The sequence below is a fragment of the Strongylocentrotus purpuratus genome, unplaced genomic scaffold, assembly GCF_000002235.5.
Source record: "Strongylocentrotus purpuratus isolate Spur 01 unplaced genomic scaffold, Spur_5.0 spur5_scaffold_19, whole genome shotgun sequence".
Classification (NCBI taxonomy): domain Eukaryota; kingdom Metazoa; phylum Echinodermata; class Echinoidea; order Camarodonta; family Strongylocentrotidae; genus Strongylocentrotus; species Strongylocentrotus purpuratus.
This window is the reverse complement of record NW_022145604.1, coordinates 10,931,043-10,949,511: the sequence shown is the minus strand read 5'-3', so window position 1 is coordinate 10,949,511 and position 18,469 is coordinate 10,931,043. Positions and strand designations below refer to the sequence as shown.

General features: G+C 40.2%; 1 protein-coding gene across 1 annotated transcript; it reads left to right on the top strand.

Moving 5' to 3' along the window:
• Positions 1-4,549: 4,549 nt before the first annotated feature.
• Positions 4,550-17,967, top strand: LOC105439641 (P-selectin-like). Its single transcript, XM_030990925.1, has 14 exons — positions 4,550-4,862; positions 7,868-8,050; positions 9,750-10,001; positions 10,724-10,909; positions 11,320-11,514; positions 11,822-12,016; positions 12,430-12,630; positions 13,302-13,508; positions 14,274-14,377; positions 15,169-15,340; positions 16,002-16,226; positions 16,621-16,809; positions 17,173-17,370; positions 17,828-17,967. The coding sequence occupies exons 1-14, from the start codon at positions 4,550-4,552 to the stop codon at positions 17,965-17,967; spliced, it is 2,760 nt and encodes a 919-aa protein (XP_030846785.1).
• The last annotated feature ends 502 nt before the right edge of the window (positions 17,968-18,469 follow it).

Sequence of the window (18,469 nt, the reverse complement as noted above, 5' to 3'; positions counted from 1 at the left end):
TCCACGGCGACCGTACGTCGGACGTACGGTAGCGTTGCGTTGTATATACTCCAGAGTTGAAGCGGTAACATCAGTCTGGCCGCACGGTCGCCGTATGGTTCCCCCTTCGGCCGCCTTGCGGGCACCTTGCGGCTACCTTGCGTCTGCCTTAGTATTTGTCAAAAAGCTACGGCCGCTGCAAGGACGCCCTAAGACGACCGTGCGTCATCACTTCAAAGGCCGTGCGGCAGTCGCAGATTTTCTGTCTCCACAAATTCAAAATACGCCTTGCGGCTACCCTAACAAATGTGAACGCTACCATATGTGACCGTGGGAATACTGCGGCTCCTTTATTTGCTATTGGCCGTAGATATTTTAGACCGCTCGGCCGCCGCGGGAAATGTGACCTAGGCATAATACAATTTATGGAAATGCAAGCATTACTTAAAGGTATCTATGTCCCATTTGGAGGCCAAATAAATGAAAAGGTTAAATTCCAACGGCATTTGAAAGATATTACTAATTTAGAACTTCCCTATAAAAAAAGGGGGGCTTGAAATGTCTTTAATTGGGAAAATAACGAATATTAGTTGTCGAATTGACTTAAGACCTATAGAGCCAGTAAGTAATAGTCTGATTTTCAGACCATTGTACCGAATGGTAGTACGTTTTATGCTGCGCAAAGATTCAATCAGTTTGATTTTGACCATTACAAGAAGTGGGTTATTGATGTAGACAAATGCTCGTGTACTCTTTACAGCTCATTTTATGTATGTTATTACCAAAGAAGAAAAAAGCCATTCAGTCACTCAATAGTCTGACAGTGAAGTCTAGCAAGTAAACGGGTTTCCTTGCATAATTTGAATATTGCTAATTTGAATATTGCTAAGTTTGCTAAGTCCCTGCTGATCTCAGACCGCCACCGCCATCTTTTACCTGAAACCAGACAAACTATCTCACGACGCACTCTCCGCAACTCTCTCCAGCTCAATACCCCCAAAATGAGAACAGAACGTTACAGGCAGTCTCCCATTCCCCACTTCACACGAATCCTGAATTCAAATCTATAGATATTTTTACTCAATATTATGACCATATGTGACCAAGATGTAATTAATTAATTTTTTTCATGCCAATTAATCAGATTAAATCAGATTTCATACTACCTGTAAAATGATAGGACTATACTCTGTAAGTAAACATAAATTGTATATTTTGAGTTATCATATAATAATAATAATAATATTTAATTTTTATATAGCGCTTAATACAAATGTCTCTAAGCGCTTTACAAATATACATATACATATCTCTCGGATAATCATCTATATATAAATATATTTTTAAAGAAATGTTAACTAGGTTTAAAAAAGACTACTTATTAATTTGAAAATGTATTACAAAATTGCATATGACATTTAGAAAATGGTAACAACTTATTTTACTATTTAAACGTTTTAATTGCACAATTAGATCAAGTATTATTTCACGATTGTTTGAAATTAGTTGTTTAGTTCATTAGAATCAGTAATTAATATAAAAAAGATTGCTAAAAGTATTGATTTCTTTATTCCTGTATGTATTTATAATTTGTAAACTGAATTGTATGAGTCTCCGGACTTTTTATTCAGTATGTTTTTATTTACAATAAAACCTGAATTGAAAAAAAAATAATATTAGGACACTGCTAACGTTTAAATTTCACAGATAGGACATACATGACATAGGCCTATTCATAATTCCTGCAAAGTTCTACAAAACTTGTTGTTGGCTGCAAAAGGGACATAGCATTGGCTTATGTTTCCTGATAGAGGTGTCATATGAAAGGGCAGAAATGAACTTTCCAGAAATGTGATTTTCTCTTTGAAATTCAGATAGCGTTCGCAAAATGACTTTTTGGTACCCTTTCTTCAAAATGTTTTTAATCACCCATGCGTGAAATATGCTTCATATGAGTGGCATCAAATGAAGGAAGAGGATCTAAGCTTTACAAATATGTGTCATTTACCAATTATGATTGTGATTAAGTTATGATAAAATATCGATAATTCTCGGTTTCGTATTTTCTGGGACGCACCGTATATCTGTATGACGCTATATGCATGTGTGTATAGGCACAGAAAAGTGAAAAGTATCAATGATGTTTAAGAAATTACAATACTTGTCATTCAAAGTCCTGGTGATCAGTTCATGTATTATAATAGCTCACAAGAATATTTACGTGTAACGAGTGCCCGTATGCCCACACAATTAATCTTCCCCTTTTCGTATATTTTCCATTTACTATAGATAAGAAACCGCCATATTTCGACCAGTGTCCAGGTGACCTTGGGACGTTTACTTCACCAACACCAACAAGAACAGGGATCTCATGGAAGGAACCGATTGGTTATGATGACTTCCAAAAGAAACACAAAACTGAAGTTAGGTAAGTGACGATGCTGTAGTTTGAAGACGGTGGTTGGCTTGCCCGACTGTTGAAAAGGCATGTATGTGGTTATAAGTTAGCAACAAGGGGACCGACAGCTTTAACCCCGACCCGATTGACCTGGTTTTGAAGATTAATGCCTTATCAAATGGCACTAGCGCATCAAATCGGTTTCGAGCCTGGGACCTCCCGGATTCGAGACCACTGATCTACCACTTATCTATCGCTCCTCTTCATGTTGTTGTTAATGGTATGTTGTTTGGGGTGTATTCTTTTTGTTTTTTCATTTGCAATTGCATCGTAAAGAAAATAATGGAGTTAATTGGGAGTTTTTCTCTTTTACACAATATGTCTTTACAAAACATTTTCAGAAAGGTTTTATCTGAGTTTCCTTCCCAAAAAGCAAAGACTTTTTTACAGCTAGAATTAATGAATTATCACCATAAAATGACAACAGTAAACTTACAAGCCAATATTGGACCTTTATTGGAACGCGGGTGATGAACTGGTTTTAGATTTTTAAATTCCCCCTGGAAAATTACCCCCGAGGACAATTACCCCCGAGGACAATTACCCCCGTGGACAATGGCCCAATCTCGAGGACTGTTATAAACCCCCCTGAAAATTACCCCCCCCCTGGACAATCATTTCCCCCCCCCCCCCCCCCCCCCCCCCCCCCCCCCCCCCCCCCCCCCCCCCCCCCCCTCTGGGGGGACAATTGACTTACTTGACTTGACTTAAGTGCACAGGACGGAGTGTCCCCCTGCGCTCCTACGGATGGTCTGCCTCCATTCACTTCTGTCCTTGGCTTGGTGTTGGGCAGCCTCCAGGCTTAATCCAGAGTCTTGGCGGATTTGGTCTTTCCACCTCAGGGGAGGACGTTCTGGTGGCCGTGGCACAGTAAAGTCATTGGTGTGGACTTGTATTGGTAGGCGTTCCTGTGGCATACGTACCACATGTCCAAACCATTTCAGGCGGCGGCTGGATATTTCCTCATTATTGTCTTGGAGATTTTCAATGACTTTCTGATGTCTACGCTTCTAATTTTATCTAGAAGATGGACTCCTGCTATTGTCCGCAGACATCTCATCTCAAAGGTCTCCAATTTATCCCGGTCAGTTTTCCTTAGCGTCCACGTTTCTGACCCGTAGGTGGCTATAGGACGAATGAGGGCTTTGTAAATCCTGACCTTCAGGGCTCTTGAAATATCTTGGTTGGTCCATATATTGTTTCTCAGTCTGCCAAATGCCCAGGAAGCTAGATTTGTGCGTCTCTTGACATCTTTGGTAACCGAGGGGACTACACTTCCAAGGAAGACAAAGTCTTTTACCTTCTCTATAGGGTTGCCATCTATTGAAGTCTCCTCATCAGCGATTGTCATGATTCTGCATCTAGCTGTGTTGATTTTCATGCCCCATTTACCACAGACTTCCACCAGCTTGTTTGTTGATATTTGGAGTTTGTCATAGATGAGTTCGAGTAGAGTGGTGTCATCTGCATAGCAGATGTTGTTAATGCGTATGGCACCCATCTGAACTCCACTGTCTAGGTTTTTGACATCTGCCATCACAAACTCTAGGAAGATGTTGAACAGACTTGGTGAAAGAAGACAGCCTTGCCTGACGCCTGTCATAACTTGGAACCATTCCGTAACTTTACCATTTACGATGACAGCACATTTGGTCTGGTCATACATATACTTAATGAGGTCAATGAGGGGGGCAATTACCAGCAATAAAACCCCTTTATTATCAGGGTGGAGGGGGAATTTACCTCACGTGTAAGCACCTATCTACGATAAGTACATAAACAGCTTCAACAAGAGCGGATATATCTTGTAATGAACGAATGAAAACATGTATTTGTTTTGAACAACGAAACTCCTAGATCCTTGATATTTGATGTAAAATGAATTCATTTCAAGGTTGTTACGTGTCATTACCGCTGAGAAAGAAATCCCAAGTTTAATAATTAGCAATCCAAACCATCCGGCATCAAGCAAGTCGTAGACTAGGTCTTCTTCGCAGGACTCTCTCACCCTGTACCAGGGATGTAAAGTCCAGGGCCTACACAGCCTTAGTGCGCCCCCAATTGGAGTATGCCTCTGAGGCTTGGAACCCACACAGCGTCACAGTCACAAAAATGCTAGAGCAAGTACAAAGAACAGCGGCTCGCTTCGTGTACCGTGACTACCGATACACCACATCACCATCGGCTCTTGTGGCAGCTCTAGGGTGGGACACGCTATACACACGTCGAATCCTTGACCAATGCACCCTTCTCTACAAGATCCATTACCGTCTTGTCTCCATACCTGCACCAACTATTGTCACCCCTGCTACATACTTCGGAAGACACGACCACAACCTGAAGTATGTAATTCCTGTTGCAACTATTGACTCCTTCAAGTTCTCATACTACCCAAGAGCAATAAGGATCTGGAATCATCTGCAAGGCTCAGCAGTCAATGCAACATGAATAACCTACTTTAAGGAGGCTGCTTTACCCTCCATCAGAATGATGCAGCCCCATGTTGGTTCCCAAATCATATAAGCTTACTAGCTTGGTTTTTACTTACACTGGACTTAGCATATTTTACTGTAAATTAACGAGTGCTTTGTCCACACACCATACCTGAAATTTACGACACTCCTTGTAGTTACTCGCCTCACCTACCATCCCAGTATAGCTTCCTGAGTGAGCTGCCAAAGGGATTACCCAACCAAGTACCAAGTACCAAGTATGCATACAGAGATAAGCGTATTTCCCTCTCTACGCGTTTACGATCAGTTCTAATCAAGTATAGGCCCACACACAGTACAAGCACACTAACCTCTTCACACACTGCTGCGTATCGAGTAGGTACCAATCATTTGGTAGTACAAGGAACTATTGCACATTTGAAATGAATCACACGTGACCACGTTTAACCAATTACTTGATAAGGACCTATATAAGAGTGGGTTGTATTAAGGCTATCAAATTGCACGCTCGTGCACAAATTGTTGACAGTCACGTGATATTTTCTCAGCCAATGAAATGCTTTAAGAAATGCCCTTTGTTATATAAAGATTTATATTCACAGAGTTTGCGTAATCATGATACACTTGAATCTTTCTCTCTCTGTCTCTCTCTCTCTCTCTTGTCAGCATTCATGGACCCCATCCCGGTTCTGTTTTTAGCGAAGGAGACCATTACACTACATATACTACACGTGATAGTGCTGGAAACCAAAAAGTGTGCCGTGTCCATGTGAATGTTTACGGTAATAATGCTTTACAACTAGTAAACTTGCAGCAGCTGACACTTCAGGAAAGTTATTGGGCGGCGATTTTTTTAGAGAATGTTGCCCTTTAATTTTCCCAACCGTTTTTCCATGAAAAAAAGACACAGGCTATTAAAAATCTGTCAACACTTAAATGTCTGGAATGGTATGTAGAGCCAATTTATTGCTTTGTGAACATGTACATTCACCTAAATCGAATTAAATTGTGATAATATAGTTGGGAGAATTAAGGAATCGATCAGATCAGTTTTTCCAAATTTGTATCATTAATAATGGTCCGTTTTCACTCAAATTTTCAGATTTTCTTTTATTGTACATCTAGCATTGAAATCACTACCTTATCACCACTATCTCTCATCTGAGCAATGTTACCAAGTCTCTTTAACAGATTTTGACATTCATTTAGGGCATGACTAACATATATGGTAACCATTCATTTAAATCCAAGTAGAATTTATATTTCCTGTTGACACTATGTAGAGTAATATCATGATAATCATCTTCTTGAACTGTATACATATATAAAATGTTTATTTTAATGATGAGGATTAGAAATATAATCGTAACAGCTTAAATAATGAGAATGAATGTCACATCAAGTCGTCATTCTTGAAGAAAAAATGTTCATATTTCATTGTTCATTTTAAACAGTCCTGAGATGTAGTGCTCTCTTAGATCCGAACAACGGTTATGTAATATGCAATAATGGTAAAGCCGTTGGCTCTGCTTGCCGTTATTATTGTATGGATGGTTACGACTTGAGCAAAGTAGTGCTTCGTGAATGTAGGAGCAATGAACAGTGGTCTGGTGAAGAGGCTTCTTGTGAAGGTATGTCACACTCACAGGTATAATTAACTGTCTATACCTTGCATGTTGATGTTGTGGAATTGAAAAGGTAAAGCTACAGTCCCATATACGTCCCGGACCGTCCCGGACCATCCCGGACCCCATCCGGGGTGATCCGGATGGTTGACACCGTGTTGGCACCGTGTTGGCACCGGGGTGGTCCTGGGCGGTCCGGGAGTCGACCCCGGATGTTTTTGACGGTCAAAAACTGCCGGGGTGGTCCGGGACGGTCCGGGACAATAGTTTGATCCGGGGTGATCCGTGTAGCCACCGTGCTGGGTCCGGGGTCATCCGTAGTGGCGCCGGGGCGGTCTGTGTTGATCCGTGGCAGTCCGGGAGTGAGTTATTGACCTGGGAGGCATCTTTTTTATTTCTCTTCTAGCAAATTGCAGATACTTGTTGTCACTTGAAAAGTCAGAGCAGAATGATTTAATGCATGAAAATACCCAGCTTAAATATACCCACCACGGGCGGTCCGGGATGGTCCGGGGTGGTCCGTGATGATCCGGGGCTCTGCCGGGGCGATCCGTGTTGGCACCGGGGCGTTCCGGGATGATCCGTGTTGGCACCGGGATGGTCCGGTGTCATCCGTGTTGGCAACGTGTTGGCACCGGGGTGGTCCGGGACGGTCCGTGGCGGCTCCGTGCTGGGTCTGGAATGATCTGTACTGCTGCCGGGGCTATGCCCGGACGGTCCGGGGCGGTCCGTAGTGGTACCGTGTTGGGTCCGGGGAGACGGTCGGCGGTTGCGATTTTTTTAACAAAACATCCCGGACCATCCCGGATCACCCCCAGACCATGGTCCGGGATGGTCCGGAGTGGTCCGTGCTCGTCCGTGCTGGTCCGGCTTTATATGGGACTGGGGCTTTAAGGAGGAAACATTTAAACAGAGGAGATTTCAAAGTTTTCTTATATATTTTGTAAGCTATTCCGAACAATAGGATATTTAATATAGGTCCAGTTACTTTTCATTGCAGTTAGCGCGCTTCACATTTTGCTCCACATTTATTTTGCCATCCACACAAGTATATAGGACTTGGCAAAAGAAACTTTTGCATCTTTGAGGGGATCCCATTTTAATACATTTCCATGCTGTCGGTACCAAACATGTAGACCTACGGAAATGTAAACACTGTTCAGTTGTTTCCAAAGTTCAAAAGTAGTATTTTAAATTCTAGGCAATGCTGTCAGCAGATGCTTCGACTATATGCTCAATACTTGTTTCACACACTTAAATTTGATTATGAACAAATGACAATAACAGTCAGCATTACATTTCATCTAAATAAAAATAAAACTGCTCATAAACAACTTGTTTTAATTTGATAGTGTTATCATGCCCCGACATCATAAAGGCGCCACCTGACGGTGACGTCACCTGTACAAATGGTAATAACCAGCAGAGTGTGTGTACTTACTCGTGTCAAGCTGGGTACGCGATACCACCCAGTCAGAGCCGGGAGCGTGTTTGTACCTCGACAGGATGGACTGGAACTCAACCAGCGTGCGAAGGTAAGCGGGACCTTTGAACTTTGACAAGACATATGTCGGGTATATTTTCTGTCGTTGGTGCGCACCTGCGATTCTTCACGCTGCCATAAACTGTATTCAAATTGATGTCGAGGCACATTTCATCAAAGGCCTTTTTGAAGGGGTAGTTATCCAATCCAATGCGGTCTCATGCATCCAAAAGGAATATGGCGCCTTTTGCTTAGAACTACAAAGTGCAAATACACACATCACCCCAAGTGATTGTGCCACAGTTTAAAGGGTTAATATAGAAAAATGGGTTCTAGGACACCTACCCCCTGGACATCCACCCCCGGATAACCACCCTACACACAGAGAAATAAAAGGTGTTCTTGGGGAGTAAAATGAAATTGGAAAAATAGGGCGCCCCCTATTACACCTTTTAGGGAGTAAAACACGGAAATACGCAAGGTTGTATATTTGAGGGATGTAATTTTACACCCTATTTTAGTCAAACGAGCTCTGATTGATCATTGCATATGTGCATGCGCTACAACAATGGCGCATCGTGTCGATATAGGTACTGCCAAATGAAGTAAAATTAGCATAATTTACATATTTTAGTGATGTAGGGAATTATCATGTTTATCATTTGGGCATATTATTTGTGTGAAAGTTATCCGATCAAGAATAAGGGGTTGTACCGAAGGTTATATTTGATAATTTAATGAAATTAGCAGAAGTGTTGTTTTAGTAAGTAGTACATAATTGTCTTCTTATACGTGTAAGTAAAGGGAAGATATTCGGTACTACTTAGTAAAACAACACTTTTGGCGGAAATCATCGAATGACGGTGGAAACGCCTTTATTCGCAACAACAACAACGGTAAGGCAGGATTGTGTATTTAGGTAATTCCATTACATTTGAACTGATACGTCCAGCCATAAGTTAGTTCTTACAGTCTGCACTTGTGTTGAGTTCACACTAACTGTTGTTTAGGTAAGCATTAAAGCCTGTCGACATATAACTCGACATTCTGTAGCGCATGCGCATATGCACTGACCAATCAGAGCTCGTCTGACTAAAATAGGGTGTAAAATTACATCCCTTAAATATACACCCTTGCGTATTTCCGTGTTTTACTCCCTAAAAGGTGTAATAGGGGGCGCCCTATTTTTCCAATTTCGTTTTACTCCCCATTAACACCTTTTAGTTCTCTGTGTGTAGGGGTAGTTGACTGGGGGTGGTTATCCGGGGGGCTGGATGTCCAGGGGGTAGGTGTCCGGATACAAGAAAAATGGTCCTTAATCATTGTTGTGTCAATGTATTGAGAAACGGGGGGGGGGCTGATCTCTTTTTACGACGGGGGGAAGTAAGGGACCGAAATGTGTATTCGAGCCACGCTTGCCGCAGACTTCCCGCAACTTGTACTTATATGCTGGGCGTAGAAAAGGATACGTCACGTCACGGCTCCTTAAAATGCTGAATGTAGAGTTCATGATGGTCAATTAACTATCATTCACTATGTGTGAGTGTGTTTGTGGGGGTGTGGTGTGTAAAAAAAAATTGTACGTCTGTGCGACTGGTTGTGTATACAGTGTGTCCAAGAAATAAAAGAACGGGATTTTAATTTTATAGAAAATTCCTGGCACGAAATTCGGCTTCGTTTTTTTCTGGGACACACTGCATTACCACATTTCTTTCCTTTGATTTTAACTCCGCACAATCATAACTTTCTAGATTCATCGCCGCCAGTGTTCATCTCCTGCCCTCCGTCGCAGATCATTTACGCAGACGAGCTAGAGGATACAGCAGTAGTGACCTGGGTGGATCCAACCGCATCCGACAATTCTGGCGAGACTGTGATTCCTGTCCAAACACAGGGTTATCCGTCTGGTTCAAGATTCAGCCAGAACTACCACGTCATTAAGTACACGGTATCTGATAGCTCTGGCATGTCCTCTACTTGCATCTTTACCATCACCGTGCAAGGTACTTCCTAAGCTCAGTTAATTTCAATAATTCTCATTTGTCGTTTTCGCGCATTTGCTGCAAGTGTGCAAGGATGTGTATGTGCGTATGTGTGTTACAGCCTAATGTAAATCAATTGCTGATATTTGGCAGGTCTCTATCATTTAGACTTTTTTACACCTATTCTTATATGAGTCCTATGCATGGGTGTCGATCTGTAACTGATACCTATTCATCAGGGGGATGATCTATTCATTCATCCCCCCCCCCCCCCCTGATGAATAGGTATTACGTAAGGATCGACACCCATGGTCCTATGGTTCACTGTAGGTGATGAATACTATTTATTCTTACTGCAGAGTCAATGTCACACCCATTATGTTTGCTCTATGAATCGCTCCGCTGACTATAGTCTCTCAGATGTGTATAAGCTATAACACCTTTTTCCCCTATTCATTATTATCAATTTAAACTTCACAAAAGCAGGATTGCACTACTTGTAGCTCCTTGCGCCCTCTATATAGAGAACAATGCCTATATGTGCTACCCGTCGGTCCCCCATTATCCCCTTTTTCTTATGTCAATTGAGAGCTGATTTGATGAGATAACCACCTGTCAGTGACTACGCAGGGAGGTCTAAATCCTTCCTGGTCAAACTAGTGCAGATAGACTTTAAACAATAATTCTTTTCAATGAATCGTTTACATTTTACAATACGGCACGACGATTCCTTTTCCACGCAGTGATTATGTGTCGAAGCATTCCGATCTACCCGGGTCTTACAGTCAGCTGTCCAAATGGAAACATGCGAGGTTCTGTGTGTACGTTTACCTGTTCGACTGGGTATCGTCTCGGTGGGACCGACTCCATAAAATGCGCGAAAATTGGAAATGCTGGAAATTGGACAGATAGCGCACCACAGTGTCAGAGTAAGTATTACTTGGTAACGAGAGAGGGTCTGTCTGCTTCCAAATTAGCAAAATAAATGGAGGCTTTTCGCCTAGTTAGTTCATATTGGAGTCACATGATGTAGTGCAATCTGACATATGAAAAGGCACAAAGTATTGAACGTCTTCTTGCTTCGCCCTCTGCTCGTGGTCAAGTCTACATAACCAGAAGACGCCAATCTGAAGCACTTCAGGTGATACATTATTGCAGAAGAATGGTTCTCATTATATGTTCATCTGGGAACATATAGTCAAAGAACGTGATTGAGAACTTAGTTCTCTAGCTTTTCACTACATTTCAACATACAATTTTGAAGTACGACAAACTATAATCGAACTACACTTAAACCAAGTAGATATCATTGTAGATTTACCCTTTGTCATAATTCCAGTTTTGGAGTGCCCAGTGGTTAATGCCCCCGACAATGGAGATTACGTTGGCGGTCAACCATGTCAACGGAGTTACGGATCATCCTGCTACTTCATGTGTAACGCTGGGTACTTCATCGATAACAATGTCTTGAGATGCGCAGCTCAACCCGGAAGTGAAGAGGCCTTGTGGGTGGGTACTCCACCTACTTGCACAGGTAGGCTACACGGCGTTGATTTTCGAGTCGTTAACATATTACTTGCATTGTTACTGCCATATTAAATGAAATAGATTATTGAAATTAAATGCATACTTGCGTTTATCATTCAATGCCAGCGAATGAGGGTACGATGAAAAAACAAGTGCATTGCATTAGACCTGTTTATGATCCGCTATCAAAATGCAACCAAATATATTTTTCTTCCTTGAAACCTTCTATAATACATCACGATTAGGCCTATACCTAAATATTCATTTTATTGATTAAAATTGTCCAAATTTTACCAATAAACCTCTGACAACAGTTGAGATGTGCGAAGTACCTCCATTGGCCAGTGGAATGCACTACGTTATCAACACGACATGCGAAGAGCAGAATCAATTGGAGCTGGGAGAGGAGTGCGAGTTCGAATGCGGTAATGGGTTCAACCTGTATGGATCTGAAGTCTTGACTTGTGGGATAGACGGGGAGTGGCAACAGCAGGCTCCTGTTTGTGAAGGTAATTATGAATCTGTTACTTAACTATCGAGAAGAGACGAAGCCCTTGAGACCAGTTTATAGTAAATGTTTAGAATATCATGCATAAAGCCAATTAATATGAGGTAGTAAGTTTTCTCAGGGTTTCGTTCCCAATTTGTCTTTCTTCAATGTCAGTCTCTTCTATAGCTTTTTTTTTTATCTGCGTTGTAATTTTGCAATGGGGTAAGTGTCCTCATTTCTACAATAATCATACAATAATGATCATATTCAACAGAAGCAGCTTAATGAATTTGAAATCTTTAGGACCCTGGAGAACAGCTGTACGTCGAGTTTACAGCCTCATTCATTCTTGACAAACATCTAAAGTTCAGTCCCATTTTGCCGACTGGTGATAATTTGTTCTTTCTTTAATCTCTGCAATTTTTTCATCAGTTGTGACGTGTATCAACAGCGATATACCCAAACCTCTGCACGGCATAAAGAGTGGATGTCCGAATGTGTTTGAGAAATATGGAACAGTCTGTCGATTTACTTGTGATACCGGCTATCTCCCTTCTGGGTCGGTATCTCGAGCTTGCATGGATGATGGAGACGGTAATGGAGTGTGGAGTGGCGGACCGGTCTCATGTACAGGTAAAAAAAGAAAGTTCCTGGAATCAGCAATGGGGTATATTCTTGACTAATTATTCTCTCTGGAAGATTGAAAGTCCACGAGACTGACGGAAAACGAGACCGACAGCCCAGTAGACCGACAATGTCTGTCTTGTTAACCTTCCAAACAGTTGCAAGAATGTTCATGGCTTCGTAGGCCTTAAACTTTTTGAAGGTTCACACCATTAGACCAGCATTGTGGATCTACTAGGATGTTACGTCCAGCCGTGAGCATTGATTTTAAAAACTTTTATCTCTGACAGATCAATCTCATTCTTTGTCTCTCTGTACTGCTTTTCATTTCTTTAGTTCTATTTTATGTTTCAAGTAAATATATGAATTCCTACTACAGGTAAATGTATATATACTCTCAAAACTTCATCGTAAAAATATTTTTGCCATTTCATGAGGCAAATATCACTTTCATTTTGTTTTCTTCATGCTGTTAAAAGTTATCGAAAGGTTATAGAACTGACCACAGCTTACGTTTCGTTTAAGTTATCAATAAAGTAATGATACCTATCCATTCAAAATAAGAATCTCTCTAAAAGATTAAATTTAATCTAATGAAAGAACGAAATGTTTCAACGTATGATGCTATAGGATCGTGATGAAATGTATCATTCTTTATTCTTCTTCATACTGTCAATCAGTTGTTCAGTGCAATCCCCTCGAGGTAACTGTGAACGGGTATATTGAGTCCTGCCGACTTGGCGGAGAAGAGACGGGTGTTTCCACTAAGCAGGATTATGGAACCACGTGCAACGTTCTGTGTAACTCAGGCTACACAGCTCAGGGTGCAACATCGAGACGTTGTCTGGCTGACGAAAAATGGGATGGCATTGCTCAAAGCTGCATCGGTAAGGATGTACTTTATGATCCATTAACAAGAGACATTCTATCTTTGTCTCTTTAGAAATGTCATATGTAGTGAGCTGTTTAATGTTGTAGAATGTTTGCTGCATATTCTACATTTTTGGGTTGTTCCTATCCGCTGAAGGGAAGAAACTATGTGTCCAAATTTAAAACTACAATCATCAATGTATTTAAGTTTTGGCCCCATCGCATACTATTTTCAAAAAAATTTGGAGCATTCATTGAACTTGGGGTTATCTAGTGCCAGTATGAATTATGATCCTTCTTCTTCAGAAATATGTTTGATTTACCTAATTACTAAGAACGCATGTGCATGGTTGTAAGTAAACAATCGGGGGCCGACAGCTCTAAGTCCTCTCCGAATGACTTTGTAATGACATCAACTTGGTTTCGAACCCGCGGGACCTCAAAATTACGAGACCACCAATCTACCACTGGGCCATCGCGCCTCCTGTAAGAAACTGTGCATCATAAAGTGACAAATTTGAACTACAGATATAAGGAATGATTGTCCTCACAAAATTCACTTGCAAAGTTAGCTCTATTTTATGAAATATGCTGAGGACGTTACCGAACCTGTTCAATAAATACAAAAATGAAATGCTCATTAATTTTGTGGCGTTAATACGTTATTACATAACGTTGGACATATTAAAAGACAGGCATTAATAAACATTTCACAATAAAACCGACCATTTTTATATTCCGTTTGATGCTCATGTGTTTTCTTTCATTATTCTACCTTACAGACCTTACTCCTCCCATCTTAAATTGTCCACCTGACCGAGTGATATTTGCTCTGGCTGGTCAATCAAAAGCTGAACTACACTGGGAAGACTGGGAACCTGTTAAGGTAAAGATCTATCTTAGCCTATCAACCCGAACTTGTTGATTCGAAATTTTATTTAATCCCTTATTAAAAAAACATGGTAGCCATGGTAAAAGTGTAAAACCATAGTATAACCATGGTACTCGTCTATTACCACGGTACTACCATGCAAGTACCATGGTATTGCCATGGTTTTAAAAACAAGGACCATGGTATACCATGGTACTTCGAAATTATTACATGGTACCTTGCGGTACTTGGCGGTTGTATTGTTCAATACCATGTGTGTGTATGGTTCTAACCATGTTTCATTACAATGGCTGTATTGTATTAACATGATACATGATTAACCGAACCATGGTTATCATGGTTACCATGGTTCGGTGTTACCATTATTTTCAGTACCTTGGTTACTATGGTTGTTTTGTAAAAATTACCATCCATAGTACTGAAAACCATTCTAATTTTATGTTACATTTTTCATAAGAAATGAGCATGGAACGATAATCATTGCAGAATAGATGATGACAAACAACCCAAAATGAAGCTTTTTACTAAAATGACTTTAGGAGCAGTAATATATCTACTTACAGGTGAAATTCAAATGATCACTCTCATTATCGATCTCACCCAGGTCTGATCTGACCATACGACCCGCAAAATGTCTACTTCGATCGAGTACTCCATTTGAGCAGGGAGTTGATGTCCCACATTACTGAACTGCTTTGTTATTTCCGGCACTCGTACTCGGAAACTAAGATAAATCATGAGATTAACTTCATTGATTATAATGCATGTGTTTTCAATAATACCAGGCAACTGATGGCAGTATCCAAATAACGGCGACTCTAGCCTCAATAGACTCTGTCCCAGTCTCTGGAAACAACAGGCCCGCTTTTTTCGATGAGGGATCTCACACTATTGTCTATCGTGCGACTGACACGGCTGGCTTCACGGCTACATGTTCATTTGAAGTAGAGGTCAAAGGTAAAACTCTTTGTGGTACTAGCATTACTTTTATATTGCAATCGTCAATGCAAATTTTAAAATTCAACACAAATGTAAGCTCTATCTTAACTCATAGCCTGCCATAAGGCTGCATGCACGCTTTTGTTATAGTGCTTTGTACACGCGAGCAAGCTACTGTTACTCTGATTCTTGCATGATTGCATGTATTTGTAATAGCAGTTATTGTTTATGCCCATTGGATCGTGCCTAGTGTTTTGCACGCGCTATTGATAGTACCATCGCGTTAATCCGATTATCTCGTTATAAATTTGGCACTGGGGGATTTGTGGCTTGGCACAATGGGGATTAGTCCTGTGGCAGGATAAGAGTTAAAAGATGCTATACTTGTATACAATTATTCATAAGTTATTTTTTAAACATATTTACATATCGAAAATGTATAAAGATAAGTAACATTTGATATTTTATGCTGTCATTCGCCTGAAAAAAGAGTATTGATGATTGCGGGAAATTGGAAGGGCAATCAAATCCATGTAATGAATTCATTTGTATGATTTCAGAAATATACGATAAACAAAATGGCAACATTTTGAAATAAAATAGTTGTACCAATAATGGCCTGTAAAGCCTGTTGTAACTCCACCAGTTTTTTGTATGCTATCTTCTTTTCTTTTAAAAGTTACTCGCTGTGCCCCGCTTTACCCACCCTCAAATGGTGACATCACACTCTACTTGGGTCAAGGGTCATGTGAGGGTGGCGCAGTCTATGGAGCTGGCTGTCTGATCAAGTGTGACACTGGGTTTATAATATCAGACGGCAATGTTACAACTGAGCGATATTGCTTACGAATGTCTGACACAACCACAGTAGGATACTGGAACGGAACGCAGCCAGAATGCGATGGTAAGTACTATGAGTAACGAATGAAATCATCAAAAAAGTCTAAAAAGCATAAAATGGTAATCAACATTACTAAAAGGAGATTATTGTCCTTTGATTTGGTCTGCACATGATTACACAATTGTTGATAACACGTTACATATATTTTGTTGAAAACATTGTGATGTTGCTTTATGATATTAACGGTATCCAAGTAAAGCAAATAAAATTAAAAGTACCTATTTGTTAATAATTTTCCTATCTAAAATCTATACAATATCAGGAACAGAAGTATAAACGTATCAATTAGTATCAACACAGGAGAATACCGTCTTCCAGCTATATATCTTGCGTATCTGCTATTAGGTTGGCGCTAATATAAGAAGGCATTACTCCTTTCTGTTCTGTTCTGTTCAAGATGTGACATGCGCAGTACCCGATATCACGAATGGTCACGTGACAGGCTGTCCACCAATAAAAGCACAGTATCAAGACCAGTGCGAATTTGGATGTGATGACGGCTATCGATCAAGTACCACTGATAAGGTCGTCATGAGGACATGCCAAGCCAATGCAACCTGGAGCAACTTCGAACTACTTTGTGACAGTAAGTATTACAAATTTGGCTCTTGTTGTCCTCCATAGGTGGGGGGCGTTGCCAAACAAGAACATTTTCAAATAATAATTGGATAGTTATAGGCCTATCTATATTTCTTGAGACCCCAATGACAATGCCTGGTCTCGACAAACATGACAAAGATGTTAGAAAAGTATATTTTTGTAATACCCGAAACTACTCTACGTACTTACCATACATGCTCTATAGCATACCTTGATATTATTTACGCATATAATATGTCAATCGTTTAAACATGTAAGTCATTCGGGTATATAGCGCATAATTTGAAGCATTCTACAATTTGTATTCATTTGTTGATTAGTCTTGGGATACATTTTTTCTTTTGCACAGTCATCGTGAGTTGTCCCGCCAATATCAGCCTGAAGTACGGAAGTGTAACCCCTGACATCTGCACCAAGCCTGACCCCGTGCCCTTTGACACTGAATGTAACTTCCAGTGTGAGAGTGGATTCCGTATGTATGGTCCTTATTCCAAGTTATGCACTTCAGACGGAAGTTGGAACGATCAAAGAAGTGTCGGATGCGAGGGTAAATATGAGGTTTATGAATAGATTGCTGATTGTAAGGTCTGTAAATTAATCAAATCTGTGGAGAGAAAAAATAACAAATGGAGAATGCATTAGAAAACTGGCTTGATTAGAAAAAAGAAGGAATTTTTCATTTTTTTTAAACTATTAGATGATAACATTTATAAATTTGAAAAAAGGTTAATTCATCCTTGGTTGGTTAATCCTATTACTCTTGTACTACAACAATTATAATTTAATCAGATATGCCTGAGTTTATGTTTCATTTTTGTTCAACACAACAGTGTATTTTGTTTGGATGAAAACATATAGTTGGATTCTAAGATGGCTACGCTTCGGATTTCCGGAAAGTCAACGTCGAAGGAAAATTAGAACGCACTTGTAGATATTTTTTCGAAAGTAACTGCTTGAGGCCATACATGTACTAAGACACAAATTCATACTTTTCACCATTGCAGACGTGCAGTCTCCTGTGTTTGATAATACATGTCCGATGTATGTTTACGAAAACGCTGAGAAGAAAACAACTCACACAACAGTGTGGTATGATGACATTACAGCCACCGATAACTCTGGATTCGTTACTGTTATAAAGTAAGATTGCTGTTTAATTTCATACATTACTACAGTAATTACTCTAGAAATTCCAAGCAACTCCGCAATTACTCTACTCCATATATTTCTACTTGAAATCTGCTTAAATGCTACTTTCCACGGTTAAATTGCACGTGCTACTGATCACTATGAAACAGTTCCATTGAAGAGCGTAAATGCAACACAATTTACCATGTATATATTTCACGGCGAGTAAATTTATGTTTGAAGTTCGAAAGTCATTAACAGTACATGCTGCTAATTATATTTTTCATTGTCTAGAAAATTTAGTACTAATATTAACATCTGATCATCGTGATAATGAGAGGGTAGTGAGAAATTGTCCCCAATTCCCTTGAAAATTGCTGATGGTAAATAAATATATTGTGGGTTTAAATGTCTAACATACATTTTAAATTTGGCATCTTTGATTTAATCCCACCCCGCCCATACAAAATACTGTTTTAAATTGCTGATTATAATTACAAAGTATGAAAGGAAATAAT